At 39.3% G+C, this 20721-nt stretch overlaps 1 protein-coding gene across 1 annotated transcript in view; it reads right to left on the bottom strand.

Moving 5' to 3' along the window:
* The window catches only part of Psmd1 (proteasome 26S subunit, non-ATPase 1), a 96721-nt gene that overhangs the window by 72850 nt on the left and 3150 nt on the right, over positions 1 to 20721 (bottom strand). The window contains exons 2-8 of the mRNA XM_045147534.1: positions 17199 to 17242; positions 16353 to 16426; positions 15999 to 16168; positions 11331 to 11536; positions 7581 to 7724; positions 6073 to 6299; positions 1850 to 1910 (exon numbers count right to left, since the gene is read on the bottom strand). Coding sequence (XP_045003469.1) covers positions 1850 to 1910; positions 6073 to 6299; positions 7581 to 7724; positions 11331 to 11536; positions 15999 to 16168; positions 16353 to 16426; positions 17199 to 17242 — 926 coding nt within the window. The remainder of the gene's footprint in view (positions 1 to 1849; positions 1911 to 6072; positions 6300 to 7580; positions 7725 to 11330; positions 11537 to 15998; positions 16169 to 16352; positions 16427 to 17198; positions 17243 to 20721) is intronic.

The raw sequence follows: 20721 nt of genomic DNA, 5'->3' as shown, positions 1-20721 counted from the left end.
CTCAGAAGCCAATCTGGCTGTGAGGTCCATCCTGTCCCATCTCCTCAGGCTCTTTTTTTTTTTTGCAGCAGAGCAAGAGAGACTGAAACCTAACCTGTGTTACAAGAAACAAGGAAGTGGTAGCTAGAAAGGGAATCACAGCAGCAGTAACTGAGATAGATGTTCCTTCCCCTCCCACATCCAGTATACGTACTGCACAGAAAACCAGGCAGTGGTGGCTGGAAAGGGAGTCACAGCAGGAGTAACTGAGATGTTCCTCCCCTCCACATTCAATGTACGTACTGCACAGAAAATAAGGCAGCAATGGCTAGAAAGGGAGTCATAGCAGGAGTAACTGAGATGTTCCTCCCCTCCCACATCCAATGTACGTACCCCACAGAAAAACAGTAACAACAGATTCACAAATACAAAACAGGTAGACTTATAAAACCCATTCATCCGAGGGTGCTGGAAGGCAAGAAGAAGAGGTGGGAAGGTAATGGCACAGGCAGAAAAGTAAGTATTCAAGTCAGTTCAGGCACAGAGGCTGGCAAATGCTAGAAAACAGCTGGAAAGCCTGTGGTCCTTTCAGACTCACGATGGTAATAAAACTCCACATACTGGTGTCAGGAAGATTCTACCTTCTGTGCACCAGAGGCAAAGACTCCAGTTCCTCAAAGAGAAGGGAATATGCAGAGGACCCCTTGGCAGCTTACCCCTGTCACCACACCGTGTTACAGGTCAGTTGAAATTTGTTCTTCTGGATACTAAACAGTGGACACTAAAAGCCTTATAACTGGCCAGCCAGCCCAAATGAACCAACGGGTGCAATAGTGGCACGTCTGTCATGGTGGAAACCAACTGCCCTCCAATTGAATGGAGGCCCACTCCGTGGGGGGAAACACATCCCTTATACTGAAAACTTAAAACCGGGATAGTCATGAGCCCTAGGGGTGTAACATCTGCTGATGTCTGGAAAAATGTATATTCTATGCTTATCAAACTGCCCAGTAAGCACTTCTCTTAATATTTATACCCTTATATTAATGCTACTCGCACTTTGGGTAGAGAATCTTCTCTTTCCAGATGGCAGTGACTTTGGGATGACTCAGAAGGTATCATACTGTTGGAAAGAAGTGACTGGAGTACTGAGTAACATCTCGATCATACCTTCCAAGGCTCAGGGTCTAATGTGGAAGAGGTGACGGAAAGAATGTAAGAGCCAAAGGAAGGGTAGGACTCCTTACAATGTGCTCCCTCAAGACATAAAATGGCCTGGATATCCATGACCTCATAGTGCCTGACACTACCTACACAAGACCATCATAAAAGGAGGAAAAAATCATGTCATCAAAATAAAAGAGAGTGTGATTGAGATGGGGAAGGGATATGATGGAGAATGGAATTTCAAAGGGGGAAGTGAGGGGAAGGGTATTACCATGGGCTACTTTTTATAATCATGGAAAATGGTAATAAAAATTGAGACAAAAAAAATTTTGTTCTTCTGGACTTTTTGGTAAAAGTTGTCAGGATTTTATTTCTCCTTAATGTTTTTTGGATTAATTCTTAAAACTGTACTTTTTATAGAAAATCCAGTTAATGATAAACTTCAAAAAGGAACATTACATATCATTTATTTAGGAGCATTTATAGGCCAGATGGTGGCACACACCTTTACGCCCAGCACTAGGGAGGCAGAGGTAGGAGGATTGCTGTGAGTTTGAGGCCATCCTGAGACTACAGAGTGAATTCCAGGTCAACCTGGGCTAGAACAAGACCCAACCGTGACCCCCCCCCCCCGCCAAATACCCATAGATTTAGAAGTATTTATAACATTTGCCAGGGAACCAACTTCAAAATGTCCACTCACCGTGTCTGGTGTCTTTCCTACCAGTGAACTGCCTGTTTTTTCTTCTGTTTCCATAGATTCACTAAAATAAAGAATACCAATAATAAATATTATCATAAACCTTTTCTAACACTTATTATACTATAGCTATGAATATGTTCAAATGAAATTTTTCAAGAAAATAATATTTACTTTATTAGTATTATTGATGAGAAGATTCTAGCTATCTCTAAGACGGAAGAAGTCCAATTGCTAAATTTTCCCCAATTAAAAAAAAAAAGCAGGGCTAGAGAGATGGCTTAGTGGTTAAGCGCTTGCCTGTGAAGCCTAAGGACCCTGGTTCGAGGATCGGTTCCCCAGGTCCCACGTTAGCCAGATGCACAAGGGGGCGCACGCGTCTGGAGTTCGTTTGCAGAGGCTGGAAGCCCTGGCGCACCCATTCTCTCTTTCTCCCTCTATCTGTCTTTCTCTCTGTGTCTGTTGCTCTTAAATAAATAAATAGATAAATTTATATTAAAAAAAAAAAAAGCAACACACACACACACTTGCCAGGCATGGTGGTGCATGCCTTTAATCCCAGCACGGGTAGAGGTAGGTTGATCGCCAAGAGTTTGAGGCCATCCTGAGACTACATAGTGAATTCCAGGTCAGCCTGGACTACAGTGAGACCCTACCTTGGAAAACAAAAACAAAACAAAACCAAAATAGGTTAAAATGAACCAACACTAGCTATAAAAAAAACATTAAGGGGCTAGAGAGATGGCTTAGCAGTAAAGGCGCATCCCTGAGAAGCCCAAGGACCCTGGTTCAGTTTTCTAGTACCCACATAAGCCAGATCCACATGGCAGTACATACATCTGGAGTTCATTTGCAGTGGCTGGAGGCTCTGGCACATCCATTCTCACTCTCTCTCTGTTTCTAATAAATAAGTTAATTAATTAATTAATTTAAAAAACATTAAGTAAACCACTTGGGACCTGTAAACTTTAAAACTAAACAGCCATCACTCCTTTCTAGGTTAAAGTATAACACTGAAGAAGAAAATTCTCAGCACAGTAAAGAAACATAAAGCATCATTTCATTTAAAACCTCACAAATACTAGAGAACATTTTAGACAACAGAAGCTACCTTAAACCTCATTTAAAAGCCAGTTTTAGTAAAAATAAACCACAGAAAAGGACTGAAGTAAAATCCAATATATTGCCATTATACTGGAAAGTTTATTTCAAAATGATTTAATAAAGGGAATAACCCAAGATTTTCTTTCTCTTAAAATTATATTTTATTTATCTGATAGCAGAGATAAGGAGAAGAGAAATGAGCAGAGTGACAATGGATGCATGAGAGACTCCAAGGCACTGCATATGAACTCCAGATGCAGGTGCCACTCTGTGCATCTGGCTTTGCATGGGTACTGGGCAATTGAACCGGGCTTGTTAGGCTTTGCAGGTAAATGCCTTAACTGCTGAGCCATCTCTCCACCCCAAGATTTTCTTTTTCTAAAAAATATCAGGGAGCCAGGTGTGGTGGCACAGCACTTGGGAGGCACGCCATGAGTTCGAGGCCACCTTGAGACTACATAGTGAATTCCAGGTTAGCCTGGGCTAGAGTGAAATAGAATGAAACCCTAACTCAAAAAATAATAACAGGAGGGTATTACCATGGGATTTTTTTTATAATCATGGAAAATGTTAATAAAAATTAAATTAAAAAATAATAACAACAAAGCAAAACAAAAAGAATATTAGGTTGTGTGTGGTAGCATATGCTTTTAATCCCAACACTTGGGAAGCAGAGGTAGGAAGATTACCATGCGTTCAAGGTCACCCTGAGACTACACAGTGAATTCCAGGTCAGCCTGGGCTAAATAAAGTAAGACCCTACCTCAAAAAAACAAAAAATCCCAGCACTTGGAAGGCAGAAGTAGGAGGATCACAGTGAGTTCGAGGCCACCTTGAGACTATATATTTAATTCCAGGTCAGCCTGGACCAGAGTGAGAACCTACCTCGAAAAACAAAACAAAACAGAAAAGAAAAGAATATTAAATGGGGCTGGAAATGTAGGTATGTTGGTTTAGTGTTTGCCTAGCATATGAGGCCCTGTGTTTGATCTCTAGCATGGCCCAAACCAGGCATGTAATCCCAGGAGTAGGAAGGTAGAAGCCAGAGAATGAGAAGCTCAGAGTAATCCTCCAGTACATCAGGAGTTCAAGGCCTGTCTAGGCTAGAGATCCTGTCTCAAAACAATAAATAAGTAAAAAAAAAAAAAAAAAAAAAAATAGAATAAGTAAAAAAAATCCAAGAAATAAAAATGAACAAGTGAAAATTAGAAATGAAAGAAAAAGTGTTTCAGAAGTTAAGAACAGGATAACAAATAAACAAAATATACTACATACTGACTATTTAAAAAGGCAAAAATAGCCAGGTGTGGTGGCACATGTCTTTAATTCCTGCACTTGGGAGGCAGAGATGGGAGAATTTCTGTGAGTTTGAGGCCAGCCTGGGCTAGAGTGAAAGCCTACTCAAAAGCAACAACAAAATTCAAGAAAACCTTACTGAGACAGAAATATTTTGGTGCTTTTAAGAACCAAGAAGGATGGTAGGTCTCAAGGTAATAAAGAAGAAAACAATGAACTGAGGGGGTAGATAGAGAGGTTGGATCATGTAGTCTGTGTCCAAGGGGACCGGTTCTAGGAACCACATAATAATCAACTCTGTGGCAGTTCAAGGTCCTTATATAACCCATATGTGTTTGAATACCTCTAGATTACTTATAATATTCAGTAGAACATGTCATGAGTATAGTTGTTACACTATACTCTCTAGGAAATGATGCCTTATCCCCTAAAAAGTCACATGTAATTACTTCCCCCAAATATTTTAGTCCAGCTAGTTCAATTGGCCAATGCAAATCCTGTGAATACAACTGTGGAGCCTTGCAGGATATTTTAAAACTTATACTTTTTATTTGAAATGGATGTAAAAGGTATTAGTTTCAAAAAATGACTTGCAGTGTGGACAATTTTGGAAGTAAAATATGCAGGTACAACTAAGACAAAGATATTTTAAATAAATTGTCTAAAATGCCTAAGGAAACAGAAAAATTAAATATTATTAACTTGAGTTCTAATAAAAGTACACACATACACACACAAACAAAACAGAATGTTTTTTACTTTCTAAATATCTCGCCCAGATGAATTTGAGACAAATATCTTGGTGTACCTATGCCACCTAATCCTTTTTTTGGTGTGTGATGTACACTAGGTTGGTGTAAGCATGTGTGTGCAGATGCAGCTGTCCCAGGCACACACAGCAGAAGACAAAGACAGACACTGGGTATTCTCTATCACTCTTCTCCCTTATATCCTTAAGACCGAGTCTCACTGAACCCAAGACACCCCATTTGCCAATCAGACTGGCTGACCAGACAGCTCCAGTGATTACCAACCTCTGCCCCCATCAGTTCTGAGGTTTACAGGTTGTGTGTAAACTCGTGACTTACCCGAGTGCTGGGAACTAAACTCAAGTCCTCATAATTGCTCATCAAAAACTCTCACCTGCTAAGCTATCTCACCAGTCTGTTTTTTGAGGAAGGGGCATTATTTTGAGGTAGGGTCTCACTCTAGCCCAGGCTAACCTGGAATTCACTATGTAGTCTCAGGCTGGCCTTAAACTCACATGGATCCTCCTACCTCTGCTTCAAGACTGTTGGAATTAAAGGTGTGTGCCACCATGTATTTGATTAAATAACCACATGCTATTTGATCAGATAACTTAGGTTAACTGATTTTTGTTTTGTTTCTTGTTTACCTATTTGCCTCTCTCTACCTATCATAGCACAATACAGGGCAATAGTATGAAACCTTACAATCTATGAAAGATAATGACTAAATTTATATATTCTTGTACTCTACTATCTATGAGTACTATACCTAGTCTCAAAATGAAATATAGATTTTTAGTTAACTCTGATACAGAAAAAAATACTTATGAAGCTGGAGAGATGGCTCAGTGGTTAAAGGCTCTTATTTGCAAAGCCTAAAAGCCTGGATTCAATTTCCCAGTACCCATGTTTAACCAGATACAATAAGTGGTACACAACACCTGGACTTCATTTACCTGGCAGGAGGCCCTAATACACCCATTCTCAATCTCTCTCCCTCCCTTCCACTCTCCTTCTCTCAAATAAATAAATAAATATTGGTTTTTTGTTTGTTTTGTTTTTTAAAGATACTTATACCTGTCTTTCTCTGATCCTGGAACAGTACCCGTGTTGGTAGATCCAGGCACAGAAGCAATGGGAGTGCCAACAGTTCGAAGATTCTGGATTACAGATGATAAAAACTGCTGACTAGCACTTTCATACAAATCAAAGCAAATCTGATAAGCCATCAGAAGGTTGTCTTCCTTCACCAGTTTTTCTAAGATATCACTCACGGCCTGAGGATCATCTAAGAAAATTAAGCACTGAAATGGAGATAAAGAACAAGCACACAGTGACTGCAAACTTCATATGCAAGGTACTTAGGGCAAGACAAATTATCAGTCCACAACACAGGAAACCTTAAGGCAAAAGCACTCACTGGCAAAGTGAACACAGGCTATCTGTTCTAGCATTCTATTGGGGAAAAAAAAATTCCTTAATTTTTTTCTCATGTATATGTGATGTGGTACATGCATGGGTGAAGCACCCAAAATCCTCGCCTGTGGTGGGTGGCCACAGTGAAACACTGGCCTGCTCTGTTGCTCTTTATCTTGGTAATGTTTTGAACCAAAGTCTCCTTGAACTAATTATGGAGATTGTGGGGCTCCAAAGTTTCTGAGAGACTAGAATTAAGGGGTGCATGGCTACAATTATGTAGGCTCTGGAGATTTGAATTTGAGTAGTCTCAGTCCACTTCAGCCCTCTTGCTTACACAAAAAGCACACTTAACTGCTGAGCCATCTTTCCAGCCCTAGCTTTCTATTTCTGAACCCAACACTAAGTAAAGTTTTCTTGAAATGTCACCTGCTTTCCATTAAAATAAAAATAAAAAAACACAGAAACCACATTCACATTATGTTAAGTCATTAATTCCCATTCCTTTAAATCTTACCTATAGTCTATATCCAGTACTCCTTAACTTGTATTTTCTATATAAGAGCTGTTCAATCATTTAAGACATATTGTAGGGCTGGGGAGATGGCTAAGTGATTAAGGGTGCTTGCTTGCAAAGCAGGCTGACCTGTGTTTAAGTCCCTAAGTATTCACATAAAAGTGACCCACACACCGGGCGTGGTGACACATGCCTTCAATTCCAGCACTCAGGAGGCAGAGGTAGAGGATCATGGTGAGTTCAAGGCCAGCCTGAGACTACATAGCGAGTTTAGGTCAGCTTGGGCTCTCTTCTCTACCTCAGAAAAACAAAACAAAAAACAGAAAAACAAAAAGTGATGCATGCACCCAGAGTTTGTCTGCAGCAGCCAGAGTCCCTGGTGTGCATGTTCTCTGTTGGTGGAGAGAGTACACCATGAATTACAGGTCAGCCTGGGCCAGAGCAAGACCCTTCCTCGAAAAACCAAGAGTGCATTACATCAGAATAGTTGCTTATTGTGAGATTCCACCTATCAATAAAATGAAATATAAGCCATATACCTTAACCTTACAAGATGTATAACTATCAACTGAGATACATGTATAAAACCATAATACGATATGACACAATATGGCATAGCATAATATGGTGTAATGCAATCCAATGTAATTACCTGACAAACATTGATGAAATCAGGTTTCTCCAAGTTCATATAGATTTTAACTAAAACTCTTAGTACTTTATTCCGAAATTGTTTATTCTGCATTAAAGACATGCAGAGCTTGAGACTATAAGCTAGCATTCCTGGAACATCATTCTGAAAGAAATAATTTAAAGACATCATTATTTAGTTATTGAGACATTACATGTATTTAAAAACTGAAAATTTTGTGTTTTGAGGTAGGGTCTTGCTTTAGCCCCAGATGACCTGGAATTTACTATGTACTCTCAGAGTGGCCTCAAACTCTAGCTAACCCTAAGTAACAAAAAGTAGATTGGAAATAATTGAAAATAGTTTTATGACTACTCAGGATTGTCTAACATAAAAATAGTGCCAGAGTAAAGCTATTATTATAAAAAGGTATATTCAACTGCTACATGCTGTGCTTTGTGATTATCTTCTGAAGGTTTTGTCTCCTACCTCAAATCCCTCCTGACCTATACTCATTCTCAGGCCAGGAAACACTGTGTGGCATCCTCAGCTCTGAGTAACTCAAGTGTGTGACACCCTCCCTATGAGCAGGACTGAGTACTGTTACATTTGTCTAACCCACAAAAATGTATCTTGGGCTGGAGAGATGGCTTAGTGGTTAAGGTGCTTGCCTGTGAAGCATAATGGCCCATGTTTGACTCCCAAGATCCCACATAAGCCAGACATACAAGGTGAGATATGCGCAAGGTTGCACATGCTTTTAAGGTGGTGGTGCATGTGTCTGGAGTTCGACTGCAGTGGCTGGAGGCCCTGGTATGCCAATTCATTCTCTTTCTTTCTCTCATTAAAAAAAGAAAAATGCATCTTGCCGGATTTGGTGGTACACACCTTTAATCCCAGCACTCGGGAGGCAGAGGTAGGAGGATTGCCATGAGTTTGAGGCCACCCTGAGACTACACAGTGAATTCCAAGTCAGCAAAATCCTCCCTCGAAAAATCAAAAAGAAAAAAAGGGCTGTTTACTTTGTGATTTGCACATGTTCTCCCAACATGAGATACTATCCCATGTTTATGTTGACATAAACACACTGAAAAATTACAGGGGTGTTTCCCAAAAACCAAGTTATGACTAACGTATAAAATGAAGTCAACTTAATAGGGAGATACAGGGTTGGGAAAATGGCTCAGTGTTAAAGGCACTTGTTTGTAAAGCCTGCCAGCTCAGGTTCAATTCCCAGTATCCACATCATTCACATAAAGGTAGATGCACCAAGTGCTGCATGCATCTGGAGTTCTTTGTAATGACAAGGAGCCCTGGTACATTCTTATGTGTACTCTCTCTAATAAATATTAGCACTACACACAGCAATGTTAAAAAATTATTTAAATACAACATAAAAATATCCAAAGTTACACCACAAGTAGTAAGGATAGAAGATGAATTTTCTTTTCTGTTTTGACATTTTTTGTTCATTTTTATTTATTTAGAGAGCGACAGACAGAGAGAGAAAGAGGCAGAGAGAGAGAGAGAGAGAAAATGGGCACACCAGGGCCTTCAGCCACTGAAAATGAACTACAGACACGTGCGCCCCCTTGTGCATCTGGCTAACATGGGTCCTGGGGAACCGAGCCTCGAACCGGGGTCCTTAGGCAAGTGCTTAACCAGTAAGCCATCTTTCCAGCCCTCTTTTCTGATTTTTAAAAACATTTATTATCCCTTTACTTAACAGTCTGTTTGTATTAGCTTTTATGTTTGTTTGTTTGTTTTAATTGGCTGGGGATATAATTGTTTGCCTAGTATTATGAGATCAGGCCCTGGGTTGAATAACCAGGCATTGTGGTGCATCCTCTAATGCTAGAACTTGGGAGGTGGAGGCATGTGGATCAGTTACATAGGGAAATCAAGGGCAGGCTGGACTAGAGATCCTATCTTAAAAATGAAAACAAAACAAAACACTGCAATATCTCTATCACAGCTTCTAAGGCTTGGGGTCCATTGTGGAAGAGGTGGTGGAAAGAATATAAGAGCCAAAGGAAGGGTAGGACTCCTTACAACATGTTCCCTCCAGACAAAAAATGGCCTTGATATCCATGACCTCATAGTGCCTGATACTACCTACACAAGACCATTATAAGAGGAGGGAAAGATCTTGACATCAAAATAAAAGAGAGACTGATTGAGATGGGGAGGGGATATGATGGAGAATGGAATTTCAAAGGGGAAAAGGGGGGAAGGGAGAGTATTACCTTGGTATATTTTTTATAATCATGGAAAATGTTTTTTAAAAAATTAAATTAAATTAAAAAAATAAAAATAAAAACCCCAATTATTAAAAAACAAACTCGGGGCTGGAGAGATGGTGTAGTGGTTAAAGCGTTTGCCTGCAAAGCCAAAGGACTTTGGTTCGATTCCCCAGGACCCACAAAACCCAGATGCACAAGTGGGAACATGTATCTGGAGTTCATTTGCAGTGGCTGGAGGCCCTAGCACACCCATTCTCTCTCTCTGTCTCTCTCTTGCTCACTGCCTCTTTTTCTCTCTGTCTGTCACTCTCAAATAAATAAAAATAAACACATATAAATTAAATTTAGAATCTATTCACAAGTAGGGTTGGAGCAGTGAAGAAGCAAGAATGATCCCTGTACTAACCAAAGCTGCACAGTGCTAGATCCTGCATTTGGCACCTACATATCCCATCCCCATGGGTACCTACTCCCACCATTATGTTAATAGGACAAATTGATGGAGACGCTAAAGGAGATTACAGACAACATGAAGAACGAACCACAGAGGAGATCTGCAAGGCTGTCTGCTAAACTTGCTCCTCCAGAGCCAGGGCTCAAGCCTAAAAGGCAAGTGAGATAAGTACCCAGAGGACAGAGGGGACACTGATGCTGTGGCAATGGGGAGGCCAACAGACAAAACGCAGAAGCTGAAGGTGCTAGAGATGCCAAGTGAAACAGGTATAGCTAGAAATACTATGTCTTATCAAGTTTTATAAAACTACAATTTACGTTACTTCTGTTTAAAACCATGTTGTTAGTACACAGAACACTTCACTCTTTCTTGGAGAAGGAACGTAAGTGACAGAATGTCTGCTGAACTAGAATGATGTGGGAGAGGGGAGACATCTTTCCTGTTTTTTTTTTTTGGGGGGGGAAGGGTGGGGTTTTCAAGGTAGAGTCTTGCTCTTAGCCCTGGCTGACCTAGAATTCACTATGTAGTCTCAGGCTTTCCTGCTACTTTTGAAAGACTCCTCATGGCTCCTAGGAGGGATTCTCTGATGCTGATATAACCACCTTGACATAAACACCATGTGGTATAGGCAAACTTTAAACTTGTTTTATGTCTTCCTCTCCTTCTGTTACCAACGTAAAGCTTAAAGGCTTAAATCCCTTAAAAAAAAAAGAAAAAAAGAAAAAGAGAGACCTTGCCAGACATAGTGGTGCACGCCTGTAACCCCAGCACTTGGGAGGCAGAGGCACAACGACCACTGAGTTCAAGGCCAGCCTGGGTCTATACAAATCAGCCTGAGCTACAGTGACACCCTACGGGGGGGGGGGGGGGGGAGTGGTGGAATGGAATGTGGTAAAAGGAGATAGTCTATGAACATAAAACACAGCCAAAGTACATTAAAAATATTTTAAATATTTCAGCAAAAGAATACCTTTTTCTCAACTAGATTTTCTGTTCACTACCCACAGAAGTTTAAATTGAATAATCTGCTCTGCTGATTTCCCATCAATCTCTAAAATAGCATTATCTACCTACCGATTCCAATATGGTCTTCTCAAAGATATCTAGTCTCCTTGTCTCCAGGGCAATGCCAATAGCCTGCTTGTATTTGTGATCATCTAGACATCGCTGGAACATTTTATTCACAATGCCTTCCAATCTCTGGTCAATTGGTTTTTTTTCTCCTTCAGGTAAATCTGCATTTTCCACACACTGTTTGGTATAATGATCAATGCATTTTGCTATGGAGAAAATAAAGTAACTCTTGATTACCTTGTAAACTGGTCTAAACTACCTGAAAAGAAAATGTCTATATTAATAATCATATATACTGTAGATTATAAACAGGTAAGCTTTAAAACAGCAAAACTTATGCTTTCAATTAAAACTGTTATGTTATGATGGCTACAATAAAGGACTACATGTCAATTCCAGTTAAGTCTGTTATTATTCCAAACAATACTGTCTAGTTATTTTGACCAAAATTATATTGTTCTGTTTAATTCAGAGTTGGCTACAAGCTGCTGACTGTTTCACTTTCAAAAAAATATATACTTGCCATTATGTAAGGTATCTTAAAAGGTCTATACTAACAATTACTAGAAATATATTAAGACTTCTTTACATTAGTGAAACTAATAGCATCTATAAAGTAAGAAGTATTTATAAATCATATTTGTAGAATAATGGTGCCAAAGGTTCAAAATGAAATGCCAAAGATTTCAAATATTTTTCAAGCAACTACAACAAATCAGATAAAAATATGCATTTTCTTAGTATGTAAGGAACATGGAACCTATACCCGGGAGGGGGATGAAAAAAAAATCATGTAAGAGCCTGTGTGCTTCATTTGACTTCCACATTCACAATGACTAGGGTGGGCGCAAAGGGTAGAGACATACCAAAGAGTATCAATAAGACACTTAATGAAAACACTGTAGTTTATTTGCAAGTTAATTTTATGTACTTAGAATTATACCTTAAACTTTTTTCCAGGTATAATCAAGCTGCCTTTTACTTTCATAAGGAAGTCAAACAGCCACCCAAAGTGATGATAATATATACTAGTTACCCTTTCTCTAACTCCCTGGCTCATCTCTCCCCTTTCTGAGAGAAGGGAGACTACAATAAAAATAATTAGTTCCATAGCATGACACTGAAAAAAAGAAATAGCTGAGCGTGGTGGCACACATCTTTAATCCCAGCACTTGGAAGGCTGAAGTAGGAGGATCGCTGAGTTTGAGGCCAGCCTGAGACTACACAGTGAATTCCAGGTCAGCCTGGGTTTGAATGAGACCAGAAATAACTTGAACTACCAGGAAGAATTATTGGCCCAGTGAATGGCTCATGCTAAGTGAGTCTCTACTTACAAAAATTAACTGTTATAAAGTAGAATACAGCACATTTAGGATTCATCCAGGTAGAACAATAAAGGTTCAGATATAGTTAATAAGAACAGAGTAACAGTCCCATTAAGTAATTCTAATATCAGGGTTTTTTAAGTCAAGGTCTCAAATTTCCTAGGTATATAATTTATATTTGTACTTTACAAAAGGTAGCATTGCAAGTATTTACAGATCATTACTGGAAAAAATTAACAACATCTATCCAAACAATACATCAAATAATTTAAAATAGATATATAGGTGTGTTTAACATCAATTCTAACAATGTGAAGTGGTTTATTCTTTAAAACCAGCTCTTCTTCCTATAGAATTCAGAGATTAAAAACAAAAAACAAGCTGGGTGAGGTGGCTCACATCTTTAATCCCAGCCCTTGGAAGGCAGAGTTCAAGGCCACCCTGAGACTACATAGTGAATTCCAGGTTAGCCTGGGGGCTAAAGCAAGACCCTACCTCGAAAAACAAAACAAAATAAAAACAAGCAAACAAACAAACAAAGAAATAAAAACAAGGCTGCTTGGAAGGCTGAAGTAGAAGTACTGCTGTGAGTTTGAGACCCTATGGGGGGGAGGAGGAGGGGAGAAAAATGTAAAAGGTGATATTCCATGAACATAAAACACAGCCAAAGTACATTAAAATATTTTTAAAACTATTTCAGAGCTAGAGAGATGGGTTAGCAGTTAAGGAGTTTTCCTGCTAAGCCTAACATTCCAGGTTTAACTCCTCAGAACCCACGTAAGCCAGATACACGAAGTTGTGCATGCATCTAGAGTTTGTTAAAAGGAAACAAAATATTTCAGAAAAAGAGCATTTTTAAAAAAACAAAAACAAAACAAACAAAATGGGCTAGGGAGATGGCTCAGTATGGTAAAGCAATTACTGCGCAAATATGAGGACTTGAGATCTGATTCCCAGTACCCACATCAAAAAATGCTTGGGTAGCCAGGCATAGTGGCGCAGGCACCGGAGACAGAGGTAGGAATACTGCCATAAGTCTGAGGCCATCCTGAGATACACTGTGAATTCCAGATCAGCCTGGGCTAGAGTAAGATACTACCTCAAAAAACCAAATAATAATAATAATAAATTTTTTTTTAAAAGCTGGATGTGGTGGCACAACTTGACTCTGGAGTGACAGAAAAGCCCAAGACTTATTGGCTAGCTAGTTTAGTCTGATCATTGAGGCCTCGGTTCAATGAGACCTAGTCTCAAATAAGGTGGCAAGTGACTGAACAGGTTATCCAATATCTCCTCTGACCTCTTCATGCATGTACTTATATATGCACACACATGGCCCCTCATGCACATCACATACATTTAAAAAAACCTCAAAAACTGTGAAAAAAATCTCATTATAAGTTAAGCATGGTTAGAATTTCAAGGACATACCCCTTTTGACCCTAGCATTTTCCAATTTCTGAGAGAATAACAATTCCTCCTTTTATAGGTCTAGGTGAATAATGCATATTTCCCCTTAATTAACAATGCAAAATATCTGCACTGTACATTCTTGACAGGGCATACTTTTTCCCCCCCAAGGCAGTCTTACTCTTCCAAGGCTAACCTGGAACTTACTCAGTACTCCCAGGTTGGCTTCTAACTCACTGTCTCCTCCTACCTCTGCCTCCCGAATGCTGGGATTCAAGGTGTGTGCCACCAAGGCCAGCTAAGAACACAGCCCAAGCTGTGAGTCATTAAGACACATCTAAAGGGAATGCAGTCCCTGTGCTCAATTTAGAGATAGGAATTTTCAAATAATTTTTAAAGCTATAAAATCTTTATCTGAACAAAACTACACAACTGTATGAACAATTCTTGCTCAAATAGGAGATAGAATTCAAAGTCTTCTCTGTTAAGTTATTCCTTGTGATGTGCCCCTCAAAGCCCATGGCCCCCTCCCCAACCACCTTTTAAAAAAACTTAGTTCAATTTGGCTCTTAGAAGGTGAATGAGTCTTTAAGGGGTGAAGTGTAATTAGAGGTTTTCCAGTCTCTGGGGCTGTCAGGAATCTAGCCCCTCCTCTCTATTTCACTTCCTAGGCGTGAGGAAGAGTAGTGTTGTTCTATGACATGCTCCCCACCATGGTCCTGGTAGCACAGTCCTAAATAAGCATGGATGGAAACCTCCAAACCTGTAACCTGAAGTGACCTTTTTCTCCTTAAAAGTTAATAATCTTAGGTATTTGTTCTACAGAAAGCTACTTCAAAAGTACAAAATGGCAACAAAAAAATTAAAATAAAATAAAATAAAACAAGGGGCTGGAGAGATGGTTTAGTGGTTAAGGCATTGCCTACAAAGCCAAAGGATCCTAGTTCGACTCTCCAGGACCCACATAAGCCAGATGCATAAGGGGCACAAGTGTCTGGAGTTCATTCACAGTGGCTGGAGGCCCTGGGGTGCCTATTCTCTCTCTCTGTCTCTCTACCTGCCTATTTCTGTATTTCTCTTTCTCAAATTAAGAAATAAAAATAAAATATTAAAAATGGGCTGGGTGTGGTGGCACATGCCTTTAATCCCAGCACTTGGGAGGCAGAGGTAGGAAGATCGCCTTGAGTTCAAGGGCACCCTGAGACTACATAGTGAATTCCAGGTCAGCCTGAGCTAGAGTGAGACCCTACCTCAAAAAACAAAAAAGAGCCAGACGTGGTAACGTGGTGCTATACATCTATAATAATAGCATTTGAGAGACAGAGTTAGGCAGATTATAAATTTGAAGTCAGCCTAAGCAACATAGTATATTCTAGGCTACACTGGGCTACATAGCAAGACCTTGTCTCTAAATGAATAAAAACACAGAGTTTGAAGAGTAAACTAAGGATTTTACTTCTTACCCTTTATTTTAATAGCCATGCAGCGGTTCATCTCAAAACCCTAGTTTTCTACCTTGTACAATAAGGTTACCTTTTCCCTCACAGATCAGAATGATTTGCATGGTAGAAAGAGTGACTGACTGTACAGAAATTCAATGGCTCATTATATTAGCAACAACTATGTAAGTCAGGAATTGTGGTACATGCTTGTAATCTCAGCCCTCAGGAGACTGAATCAGGAGGATGCTGACAGTAAGACCAGCCTGGTCTATTTATTGAGAACTCATCTTGCAAAATAAACCAAAAAAGAAGCAACTATATAAATCAGTATCATTTAACTTGTTACTCACTGGTTTGCTGCTTTTTAAATAATAGCATCCTAGATTAAATGCAGTGGTCTTAATGCTTAAAAAAAAAAAAAAAAAAAAAAAAAGGAGTAGGGCTAAAAGAAAGTCCACAACATAAAGCCTCACCAGATGGAAGATAATTACCTATAATAGTTTCCACATATTCAGAGTTGTCGTTGACATTGAAGAGGTCACCTGCTCCAAGAGCATAATTCAGAGACTCCTCAAAAGCCCCCAGATGATAAAATACTTTAGAGGCTACTAAGGCTGCAAACTGCCGACTCCTGAAACCTTCATCTTCATACAAAACTTCTCTGAAAGAAATTAGGAAAGAGTATTTGCTCAAACTGTGCTTTCCTCAAAAATCCTAAACCTTAACACTCAAGCCACACTTAACAGTGAACTTTCAAATGGATTAATAAGCCATAAGACTTATTCACATAGCGATTAAAGCTGATTTATTTTACACAAATTTATAAAAATAGAGAATTTGCTTACATTTTGTCTACAGACTCAGAAATTTCTGCCCAGAAATCATTGACCACTGCATTCAATTTATGTAGTGCAAATTCCTGTAAAAAAAAAAAAAAATCAAAATTTTGTTTTGAGACAGACTTGCCATTATATTTCCTTTAAAAGTGTGCAACAAATCTGTAGCAAAATTATCATTAACACTTATTAGAATTTTTAATATATGACAAATATTGAGCCAGGCATGGTGGCACAGCCTTTAATCCCAGCATTGAGGAAGCAGAGGTTAGTAGGATTGTCATGAGTCTGAGACTACAGAGTGAATTCCAGATCAGCCTGCACTTGAGCAAGACCCTACCTCAAAACAACAACAACAAAACTATATATAAATATATTGAAATTTCTGGACAAGTATACTTTTTCTTGGATTTAACCATTTTCTTTCTGTTTCCAATCACAAAACATCAGACTGACCATATATCACAGTGAACTTTTCCTTCTTTGAATATGTAAGACTGACTGGAGGTTGCTAGTTTAGATATAAAAGAATACAGCTATCTAAAGCCATTTGAAGTACATTCCAATTTTTTGTCAAGTGAAAATAAATATGTGATACAGAAGAAACAGTGTTTTGTACTGTCTTTTGATAATGAAATGGGGATAATTAAACTGAAGGGCTAGTTAAGTGTCATTTTGACTATGTTCAACTCAAAGAAAACTATTATTGCTAAAACACTGTCTTCTCTAGCTAGATGTCAATGACTGGGCACAGGTTATATGGGATGCCTACTTTAAATGAAAGAAAGTGTAAAGATACCACAAGCTCCAACACTTCAAAGGTTCACAGTAAGCCTAGTGACTTTCCATGTATACCTTAAGTTGTGGTTCTTCTTCATCCAGAAGGGAAATAATTCCAGCTGTAGACAAAAGGTATAATGTGATTAGAAAACATGCTCACTCAGATAGACATTAACACGTGGTCAAAAAAAAAAAAAAAACTTAAGCATATGACAGGAAAAATTGGACTGTAGGACTGCTTTGACTAGGGAAATAATTATTTTTCTTTAAAACTGTAGCAGTTTTGGAGCTCAAGAATTAACTGTATTACCAAACGACTTCATCAACCTCACATGTATCATTTATTATCTTTTGCCAAATTGACTGGTTTTCAAAGTATGGTTCCTGGTTGGACAACATTAGGGTTATCTGGGGGCTTGCTAGAAAATTCTTAGCCTTGCCCCAGACTTTCTCAATCATAAAATTTGGGGTTGAGACCTAGTAATAAGGTTTCCCTGTGATTCTTTTATTCACTATAATTTGATAACCATTGACCTAATTTACTGACAAATTGTGAAAACTTTTCACATAATTTTACAATAAAATTTAGCAGGGGCGAGGCTGGAAAGATGGCTCAGCAGTTAAGGCACTTGCCTGCAAATCCTAATGATCTGAGTTTGATTTCCCAGTACCCACGTAAAGCCAGTCACACAAAATGGTGCATGTGTCTGGAGTACATATGCAGTAGCTAGAGGCCGTGACATGCCCATTCTCTCTCTCTCTCTCTCTCTCCTTCCTCTCACTTGGACTCTCTTCCCTCTGACTCTCTCTGCAGGTAAATTAAAAAAATAATTATCATGGGCTGACTCAGTAAGGATGCTTTTGCAAACATGAATTTGATCCTCAGGACATGTAAAAACCTGGGCAGGCTTCACAACCGTACCCCAGTTTAGGGTGCAGAAGCACATTTATTAGGCTCCCTGGCCAGTTAGTCTAACCAAAAAATGGAGAGTTCTAGGTTCAGGGAGACTCTGTGAAAGAGGACACCTGACATCTTCCTCTGGCTTCTGCATGCATGTGCACAAGGTGTGCACATCTGCACACACCACACACATACAGCAAAATAACTTTATTCACACAAAATTTAAAAAAAAAATCAAGGTTGCAGAGATAGCTTAGCAGTTAAGGTGCTTGCTTGCAAAGCCAAAGGACCCAGGTTTGATTCCCCAGGACCCACATAAGCCAGATGTACAAAAGGGCACACTTATCTGGAGTGTGTTTGCAGTGGCTGGAGGCCCTGGTGTGCCCATTGTCTCTCTCTCTCTCCTTCTCCCTGACTATTTCTGTATCTCACAATCGATGAGTGTGATGACACAAGCTGGCAATCCCCATATTTGGAGATGATTGCAGGAAAATTCCAGATTTAAGGCTATACTAGGCTACTCACCATACCTTGCCTCAAAAAAAAAAAAAAAAAAAAAAAACAACAAAACAAGCCAGGCATGGTAGTGTATGCCTTTAATCCCAGCACATGGGAGGCTGAGGTAGGAGGATCACTATTGAGTTCAAGGCCAGCCTGAGACTACATCACGCATTCCAGGCTAACCTGTGCTACAGCGAGACCCTGCTGGAAAAAAAAAAAAAAGAACACAAAGTAAAGTAACAGAAAAAAAAATCATATTTCAGTTATTTCAGGCTCCTTCTTCCTCTCTCAAGAAACAGAGAAGAGTTTACTAAATAATGGGCAGCTTTACCAAGCAGAGGTCCTCACATGCCTCATCTTTGTCTCAAAGTGTCAGCAGTAACAAAGGAGACTAACACAGACAGCTTCTTCTCCAAAAGAACACTAAATTCAATATAGTCGATACTGAAGGGATTACTGGGGGGGTGGGGGGGACAGGAATTTTTGTCCTTATACCAAAAAAGAAACCAAAATCTCTCAAATATGTTTTCCATATTGGCTTTTAAATCACTCTGGAACAGAATGTGAACAAACTGGTTTGATTTTAAAAGTACCAAAGTAATTTTAGATGAAAGATGTAGCCATTTCTACCTGGCAAGTATAGGTTACCAAAGAATTTCAACAGTCTTTCGAAGCCACAAGAGAAAAGGTACAAAATTTAGCAGGCAAAACTAGAATACATTACTACTCCAAAAGTATAAAAGCAAAATAAATAAATAAACTTGGCACTATATGGTGGTATGACATGTCCAGAACAAGGCTAAATAAAGAGCATGTAGAAGAGATAAATCAAAGCTTCAATAACTCAACCTTTCCATTGTAAATAAAAGAAAAAACAATGGGTAGGGGGCAAACTACTGCCGTGGAATAGATGACAGACCAAAACAGTTTATATTTTAAAATGTTTTATTCACAAATTTCATTCATATACATAATCTATTTTGATCACAATCCCCTTCTACTACTTTCTTTGTAAAGTTTTCCACTTATTGCGTGCGCACCAGGGTCTCTTTTTGCTGCAAAAGAACACCAGATGCTTGTAAAACTTCTGTTTGGTTTTTCATAGGTGGTTAGAGAACTGAACCCAAACTTTCAGGCTTTACAAGCAAGAGCCTTTTACTGTTGAGCCATCTCTCTAGTCACTCAATTTATAGCAATACTGATTATCAATATGGAGGCATATTCTAGAAGATATCACTTCAAAGCTAAAAATGGTTCCATTTGGAGATCAGAAAGAAGAGAATAGGAAACTATTCTAAAGCTTGTCAGTACTACTTTTTTCTATATGTTTATGTTATTTTAAATCTATGCACTCACTTTCATATTTTATTCCAGTAAGTAAGCACCAGTCTCTGCTTCTCTTCCCTATCAGGTAATTCTCTTGAAAAAAGTTAACCACATACACTGACCTCTGATTCTCCAGTCTTTAGTGACTAACAAGTGCCTGGGAGGAGGGGGGGGCAGGGGAGGGGAGAATGCATGACTCTGGCCTGTTTAGCACCTGGGACAGATCCTCAGCTCAGGTCCTAAGCCAAAACAAGCTGTAGGGCAAGAAACAAAGTGACAAAAAGAGTTGGAGCAGAAGCTGACAAGTGACCCAGTAAATTTAAGTGACAGCTGTAAGCAAATATTCTATCACTCTCACAAGACTTCAGGGTAAGACTTCAAACACTGTTACTGCCACCATAGAAAAGTGAATATTCTCACCAAGGGCTCTTCTAACCCCTTCTTTAAAAACTCTAGGACTGCCAGGTGTGGTGGCGCACGCCTTTAATCCCAGCACTGGGAGGCAGAGGCAGGAGGATCGCTGTGAGTTCGAGGCCACCCTGAGACTACATAGTGAATTCCAGGTCAGCCTGGGCCAGAGTGAGACCCTACCTTGAAAAACCGAAAAAAAAAAAAAAACCCCAACAAACAACTCTAGGACTGATCACATTCAAGGCATACTTCTGAACTTCTGCAACATGCTTAGCAGTGTTCTATGAATTATGAAAACAAGTTTCCTGCCCAAAATTCTACCAGGGAAAGGCAAGGAAATAAGGTAATTACAAAACGTGGCAAAAGTGGCAGCTAAGGGAGAGTCAGCAAGTTTCAATACAGTGACCAGGTAAGACTAAAAAACGAACACCTTCAGAAATAAAAATCTACAAAGGGGGG

Source organism: Jaculus jaculus, chromosome 4 (genome assembly GCF_020740685.1).
Source record: "Jaculus jaculus isolate mJacJac1 chromosome 4, mJacJac1.mat.Y.cur, whole genome shotgun sequence".
Classification (NCBI taxonomy): domain Eukaryota; kingdom Metazoa; phylum Chordata; class Mammalia; order Rodentia; family Dipodidae; genus Jaculus; species Jaculus jaculus.
The sequence above is the reverse complement of the archived record's forward strand: the minus strand, read 5'-3'. Positions and strand labels throughout refer to the sequence as shown.